The following is an 8,239-nucleotide window of genomic DNA, read 5'->3' as shown; positions in this document are numbered from 1 at the left end:
TCTTTTAATTTCTCAATCTTTTGTCTCTTTATCTCTACTTCTCTCTCTGTCTCTGCCTTTCTCTCTCTCTAAATCTTTCTCTCGCTCTCTCTCTCTCTCTCTCTCTCTCTCTCTCTCTCTCTCTCTTCTCCTTCTCTCTTCCTCTCTTCCTTTCTCCTCTTTGCCTCTCTACTTCTCTTCCCCACGTCCTCTCTACAACTTTCCTTCATTCCCTCCTTTTTTCACTTTCTCTTTTTTCTTTTTTTCTTTTTTTTCACTGTGTTTTACTTTTTTTCTCTTTTTTTCTCTTTCTCTCTCTTTCGCTCGCTTTCTCTCTCTTTCTCTGTCATTCTCTATCGCTATCTCTCTCTTTCTTTTTTCTATCTCTTTCTCTCCCCTTCTCTCTCTTCTGTTTTTTTTCTCTTTCGCTCTCTTTCTCTCTCCTGATTTCTCTCTCTCTCTCTCTCTCTAGATATCTGTCAGTATATTGTATGGTCTAAAAGAGCTCCAATAAACATCGCCGATTTGTATTACTGTTCAGTGGATTGATGAAAGCACTTACATCAAATTGAGTATTTTGAACACCATTTTTTGTACAATGACATACATCACGGATGAATAAAAGATAGTAAAAATTAAATAAAAAATTCAAAATAATATGTTGGACCAGAATACTAGTATCGCTTGCCCTAAAATGGTGAAATTTGAACCTCAGTGGCCGTGTATTTGAGGTTGGGAAAATGCAGGTCTCATAAATGAAAAAAGCAAAATTTCGTCGTAATCTGTTTCATATTATACCTTGGCCATTTCTTTCCTTTACAGTACTCTTGAAAGCACATTTCAGAGCCCGGGTCTTTCCCAGTATAGCCCAAAAACTTAGTTGTCAGATAACCTATAGCCCCCCCATTCATTTAAAACATAATGGGGGGCTATAATTTCATGGGGGGCTATAATGGGAAAGACCCCAGAGCCCTACTTCAGTCTAAATCTGAATTTTTGACGCAAACAACGCTACAGTAATATTGAAACATAGTTACAGTATTGCGTAGAAAGGTAGTAACGAATTTTTATTTAAATAATTCCAGAAAAGTAAACCAAAGATGTATAAAAGGTCAGCTCTCAATTGTTAGCGAACGAGTGCCTTCTAAAGAGTAACAAAATATCGAGCGCAGTTTCAACATCGAGAACAGTTTCAGAAATCAGATCTAAAATTTAATTGAAATCAAAATAAAATTTCTCTTAAACTTCTAGGCAAAAACCAACTCACAGGACAACAGATCTTTTTTCAAGTGCTCTAACCTTTCAAAACTGGGGGCCAAATACGTTCATGGAGTTATATAAGAAATAAAGTTGGAAATTAAATGTAAGAAATCGGATCTATTCTGTTTAGCCCCCCACCCCAGCTTAGTGAGCATAAATTTTTTATGACCTCCATACGCACGCGCTATTTTCTTACATAGTAACGTGCTATACAACAAATGAGAATTTGTAGCTGGGGGTCATAAAAAAACACGGGGGGACGAAACATAATAGATCCCAAAAAAATTTTAAAAAATTAGCAAAAAGGAGAAACTTTTTGCAAAAAGACGAAGACATCATGGAGACAGAAAAAATTACACACGCGTCATAAGCACTGATAAATGGTGCATGGTTAAAAGCAACAGAAACAATCTATCAGTTTAAGCAAAATGATTTTTGGCTACATTCCTAAATAACTTTTTGGCAGTCATAACTCTCGTCAATAAAAAAGAATTCTAATTGTTTCCAATAACGCATTTTGCTGCCGCATTTTTCTACTTCTACTTCCCTTTTTTTATAAATGATCGAAGATGTCTTTCATGCAAGATTACGTTGCTCTGACAAAGTCAGTAGTCGCGTATGTAATAGTTAAGTGACTCTGCTTGAAGCCACTGAGAACTTCTGGCGTTTATCGAGAACCGCGAAGCGGTTCGAGATATAAGTCAGAATTTCAAACTGACTTCTGCAGAGTCACTTAAACATTCTTAAAGCACGAAAAGTGCACGTTTTTTAATGACGAAACTCAATGGAATCCAACTTCTGACTAAGTTTCAACTTTTGGCATTTTAACTTCTGGCACTACAGACTTTCGGCATTTCAAAATGTCCACGTGTGTGTTATAAGCTCTACTTATAAAGCTTCAATGAAAACTTTGAACCTATTGATTTATTTGATCTGAGAATAGCAGCAATAGGCATATCATGACCCACCCCGGAATAAAAACTTTAGTTTTCAGAGAACAAATTAATGCGTAATAATGCACGTTGCCATGGAGGTTTTGTGAGAGCCATGCATATCTTTCTTTGGAGCTTTTCCGCTTGTGCCCCCAGTACGTTATACTCCCCAAATACAGAGCACTTATTATCACATAGTAAATCATTATGTAAAAATATGACACGTGCGTCTGTGGGATGCAAACAATACGCACCAACTAAGCTGGGGGCACATACAGAAAGATCCCCCATTTTTTTTTCAATGATTGATGTTTTGTTTCAGTCAAGATTACGATGCTCTAGCAAAGTTAATAGTCGCGTATTCTCTACTTATAAGGCTTGAGTTAAAGCGGGTCTTTCCTATTATAGCCCCCAGTTTAGTGGTCAGATAACCTACAGCCCCCAATCATGGTAAATATACCATAATGGGGGGCTGTAATTTCATGGGAGGGGCTATTATGGGAAAGACTTGTGAAAACTTTGGAGCAACTGTTCTATCTGTTCTGAGCAAAGCAGCAACTGTTCTATCCGTTCTGAGCAAAATTTTATGACCCACAAAAAAAATTGTACAGAACAAATTAATGCGTAATAACACACGTTGGCATGGAAGTTTTGTAAGAGCCAAGCCTATCATTCGCAAATTGAACCCAAACTAAACGTTGGAGATTTTTGGTATCTATTCTGTTTCGCCCCCCCAGTGATTTTACCCCCCCCCCAGCCCGTTACAAATTTTATATTGTTTTATAGCACGTTACTATGTAAAAAAAATAGTTATGTAATAAATTACTTTGACATCACTGATGAATAAAAGATAGTAAAAAATTGAAGAAAAAATTCAAAATAATCTGTTGGACCATAATACTAGTATCGCTTGCTCTAAAATGGTGAACTCACTGTTAGGATAAAATTGAACCTCAGTGGCCGTGTATTTGAGGTTGGGAAAATGCAGGTTTCACATATGAAAAAAGCAAAATTTTGTCGTAATCTGTTTCATTTATACCTTGGCCATTTCTTTCCTTTACAGTACTCTTGAAAACACATTTCAGAGCCCGGGTCTTTCCCAGTCTAGCCCCCCAGCTTAGTGGTCAGATAACCTATAGCTCCCCATTCATTTATACCATAATGGGGGGCTATAATTTCATGGGGGGCTATAATGGGAAAGACCCCAGAGCCCTATTTCAGTCTAAATCTGAATTTTTGACGCAAACAACGCTACAGTAATATTGAAACATAGTTACAGTATTGCGTAGAAAGGTAGTAACGCATTTTTATTTAAATAATTCCAGAAAAGTAAACCAAAGATGTATAAAAGGTCAGCTCTCGGGTCTTTCCCATTATAGCCCCCCCCAGCTTAGTGGGCATGTAACCTATAGCCCCCCCCAGATGAAAATTCATAACCACCTCTTTAACACAAAATCGGAAATCGATGTTGACTTCATAACCACCTCTTTAACACAAAATCGAAAATCGATGTAGGCGAGCCACTGAAATTAATAACCACTTCTTTAACACAAAATCAGAAATAATTGTAGGCGAGCCGCCGGATGATGACATGGGCTTGCCCATTATAATTGATTTTAGTTGACTTCTCATAACCGCATTTCTCGAAAAAACCTGGACCCGTTCCATGAAATAATGACGGCGATTGGAAAATTCCAGCATTCGATACTGGAACAAAACAAAAACTTGTAACCAACAATTGTAAGCATAAATGATGAATTTAATTGTATGCTATAACTTGATTTTTTTTTGGGGGGGGCTATAATTTTCTTGGGGGGGCTATAATGGGAAAAACCCCCAGCTGTCAATTGTTAGCAAACGAGTGCCTTCTAAAGAGTGACAAAATATCGAGCGCAGTTTCAATATCGAGAACAGTTTCAGAAATCAGATCTAAAATTTAATTGAAATCAAAACAAAATTTCTCTTAAACTTCTAGGCAAAAACCAACTCACAGGACAACAGATCTTTTCTCAAATGCTCTACCCTTTCAAAACTGGGGGCCAAATACGTTTCATGGAGTTATATAAAAAATAAAGTTGGAAATTAAATGTAAGAAATTGGATCTATCCTGTTTAGCCCCCCACCCCAGCTTAGTGAGCATAAATTTTTTATGATCTCCATGCGCACGCGCTATTTTCTTTTATAGTAACGTGCTATACAACAAATGAGAATTTGTAGCTGGGGGTCATAAAAAAACACGGGGGGACGAAACATAATAGATCCCAAAAAAATTTTAAAAAATTAGCAAAAAGGAGAAACTTTTTGCAAAAAGACGAAGACATCATGGAGACAGAAAAAATTACACACGCGTCATAAGCACTGATAAATGGTGCATGGTTAAAAGCAACAGAAACAATCTATCAGTTTAAGCAAAATGATTTTTGGCTACATTCCTAAATAACTTTTTGGCAGTCATAACTCTCGTCAATAAAAAAGAATTCTAATTGTTTCCAATAGCGCATTTTGCTGCCGCATTTTTCTACTTCTACTTCCCTTTTTTTATAAATGATCGAAGATGTCTTTCATGCAAGATTACGTTGCTCTGACAAAGTCAGTAGTCGCGTATGTAATAGTTAAGTGACTCTGCTTGAAGCCACTGAGAACTTCTGGCGTTTATCGAGAACCGCGAAGCGGTTCGAGATATAAGTCAGAATTTCAAACTGACTTCTGCAGAGTCACTTAAACATGCTTAAAGCACGAAAAGTGCACGTTTTTTAATGACAAAACTCAATGGAATCCAACTTCTGACTAAGTAGCATTTTTTGGCATTTAAACTTCTGGCACTACAGACTTTCGGCATTTCAAAATGTCCACGTGTGTGTTATAAGCTCTACTTATAAAGCTTCAATGAAAACTTTGAACCTATTGATTTATTTGATCTGAGAATAGCAGCAATAGGCATATCATGACCCACCCCGGAATAAAAACTTTAGTTTTCAGAGAACAAATTAATGCGTAATAATGCACGTTGCCATGGAGGTTTTGTGAGAGCCATGCATATCTTTCTTTGGAGCTTTTCCGCTTGTGCCCCCAGTACGTTATACTCCCCAAATACATACACTTATTATCACATAGTAAATCATTATGTAAAAATATGACACGTGCGTCTGTGGGATGCAAGCAATACGCACCAACTAAGTTGGGGGCACAAACGGGAAGATCCCCCATTTTTTTCAATGATTGAAGTTTTGTTTCAATCAAGATTACGTTGCTCTAGCAAAGTCAGTAGTCGCGTATGCTCTACTTATAAGGCTTCAGTTAACACGGGTCTCTCCCATTATAGCCCCCAGCTTAGTAGTCAGATAACCCACAGTCCCCAATCATGGTAAATATACCATAATGGGGGGCTGTAATTTCATGGGAGGGGCTATTATGGGAAAGACTGGTGAAAACTTTGGAGCAACTGTTCTATCTGTTCTGAGCAAAGCAGCAAAGAAAATTTTATGACCCACAAAAAAATTGTACAGAACAAATTAATGCGTAATAACACACGTTGGCATGAAAGTTTTGTAAGAGCCAAGCCTATCATTCGCAAATTGAACCCAAACTAAACGTTGGAGATTTTTGGTATCTATTCTGTTTCGCCCCCCCCCCCCAGTGATTTTACCCCCCCCCCCCCCAGCCCGTTACAAATTTTATATTGTTATATAGCACGATACTATGTAAAAAAATAGTTATGTAATAAAATACTTATGTAAAAATATGGCACCTGCGTCTGGGGGGTGCAAATAATTTCATCCAAATATTTCCCCCAACTTAATTTGGTTGATTTTATACAACATTTAAAATAAACCCCACCGCGTGATTAAAAATTTTGAGATCACTTTTTCCATTGCAGCCCCTAAATTGATTTTTGAGCTTTGCGATTCAACAAAAATTACCCAAAAATGGATCTTTTCTCCTTCAGACCCCCATCCGGTATTTTTTATGTCCTCAATTACATATTGCTATATAGTAGATTACTAGCACTTGCGGCTGGGGGCGTAAAAAATACCCACTGAGATGGGGGGACAAAATAGATCCAAAATATTTTGGGTCCACCGCAAATATTCTGGATCAAAAAAAAAGTCAGCATTATAATCAGGTCGAGCAAACTTTGCCAGCAGCGAAAACTTGGGTCGACCTTACGCCCAGCAGCAAAAATTTACTCCAGCAGTTGAGTAGGATCTTTTTAGATCATGCAGTCTTGAAATTGAGCTGCAATCAGAAATGCCAAAACTTAAAATTTTCCAGAAACCCCAAAAAATTTCTTCCTTCAGAGGCTGCTTTTTTCCAGGTTTGATAATGAATCCCAAATCGAACGCCATTTGAATGTTCCACGATTGCAGCTCTTCGGTTGTCATGTCTTCGGGATCTTTGTTTTCCAACTCATCCTGCTTTGCTGATCTTCTAGATTTTCCTCCTCCCGATTTAGCAGGATATTTTGAAGCCATTGTTGACACTACAATGTAAGGACGAATGTAAAGCCAGGTTTTTCTGTATAGCCCAACCCCACCCTCCAAAAAAACTGATCTACCTTCCAAACTAACGCCACCCCCATGCCCCCCCCCCCCTTATGGCATATTTAGGGAATTGGTGGGATCTAGCCCTCTTGCTTGGTGGACATATAACTTCAATTGTAACGTCTCCAAACGCACGTATTATTTTTACATAGTAACGGGTTGGATATTTTCCGTTTGTGCCCCCCCCCCCCCCCCCGCTGCTCATCTGGCCACTAAGCTGGGGGGCTCTAATGGGAAAGACCCATGACATTTATTCAATTATATAGTTATTGATTGAGTGAATGCGCGCGTAACGTATTTGAGGATGGGGTGAAATAATGGGCACCCAAAAAACTGGCTAAAAGCGTGGGGGGCAGATAGGGAAAAGATCCCAGATACGTACCAAGTTCTTGCAGCTAGTTCTAAACTTGAGAAATTGGGGTGTCCGATCTTGGAACAGCTGTTTCGTTGTACTTTGTAGTTAGACGCAGATGTTTTCTTGGAAAAAAAGAAGATTAATATTAGTTGCTTTGTTTTTTCAGTTTCCAACAACTTGGTTTTACACGGAAGTCACAAGTCATCAAATGATGGGTCGCTTGAAGAAATTTGCCGCCAATTTATTATTTCTGCGGTAAATTTGATTCGCACAAACTGAAACTTCAGAAAACACAGGGCTTATTAAAACACTCACGTGCACATTTTAAAATGCCGAAAGTCTGCAGTACCAGAAGTTAAAATGCCAGAAGTTGCTACTTAGCCAGAAGTTGACTTCCGTTGACTTTTGTCATTTTAAAATGTGCGAGTTTCGTGTTTTAAGCCTGGTTAAGTGACTCACTTCGAAATTCTGACTTAATATCTCGAACCGCTTCGCGGATCTCAATAAACTCCTGAAGTTCTCGGTGACTTCAAGCAGAGTCATTTAACCACTACTTCTGTTTCGGTTTATCGCTTCCGGCATTTCAGTAAACATGTAAACAGTCGAAGGTCAGTGGTTATCTTGAAAAAATTGCCGGACCTGACAATTTAACAATCTAGGCCTTCCCCCTGCCGTGACACTTAAATTCAGACAGTGTATCAAAAAAACGTTTGAAAGCACTAGACAATAAAGAACCAGAAAGATAAAATTCAAAACTGATCGAAAATATAAAAGTACTTATTTCGGATCTATTCTGTTTTGCCATACCCCAGCTTAGTGGGCTTATATTTTTCACACCCCCAGGCGCACAAGCTATTTTCTTATGTAGTAACGTGCTATATAACAACATATAATTTGTAACGGGGGGGGGGGGCGTAAAAAACACTGGGGGGGGGCAAATAGAATAGATCCCTTATTTCTTTCAGATATTCCTGCAGGACAGGATGAAATAGAAAACTGTAAAAAGATTTCCGCAAACCACAAAAAAATTGGCGTGAACGAAAACTTAATAAACAGACACAGTCATCTCTTATTTAAACCTCAATTTTATTAATTAAAAAATAAAAAAAATCGATTCCACTCGATTCACACGCTAATTCGAGCTAGCAATGGGACCAACTGCCACCAGAAAT

General features: G+C 38.2%; 1 protein-coding gene and 1 pseudogene across 1 annotated transcript in view; both read right to left on the bottom strand.

Moving 5' to 3' along the window:
- Positions 1 to 5,534, bottom strand: part of LOC142357944 (uncharacterized) — a 6,898-nt pseudogene extending 1,364 nt beyond the window's left edge.
- Positions 1 to 7,301, bottom strand: part of LOC142357945 (uncharacterized) — a gene marked incomplete at its 3' end in the record, with an annotated part of 14,523 nt that extends 7,222 nt beyond the window's left edge. Inside the window, exons 1-2 of the mRNA XM_075409429.1 lie at positions 7,095 to 7,301; positions 6,467 to 6,651 (exon numbers count right to left, since the gene is read on the bottom strand). Of these exons, the coding sequence (XP_075265544.1) occupies positions 6,467 to 6,643 (177 nt within the window). The remainder of the gene's footprint in view (positions 1 to 6,466; positions 6,652 to 7,094) is intronic.
- Between the last annotated feature and the right edge of the window lie 938 nt (positions 7,302 to 8,239).

The sequence above is a fragment of the Convolutriloba macropyga genome, unplaced genomic scaffold (genome assembly GCF_964194025.1).
Source record: "Convolutriloba macropyga unplaced genomic scaffold, txConMacr16.3 SCAFFOLD_3966, whole genome shotgun sequence".
Taxonomy (NCBI): Eukaryota; Metazoa; Xenacoelomorpha; order Acoela; family Convolutidae; genus Convolutriloba; species Convolutriloba macropyga.
The sequence above is the reverse complement of the archived record's forward strand: the minus strand, read 5'-3'. Positions and strand labels throughout refer to the sequence as shown.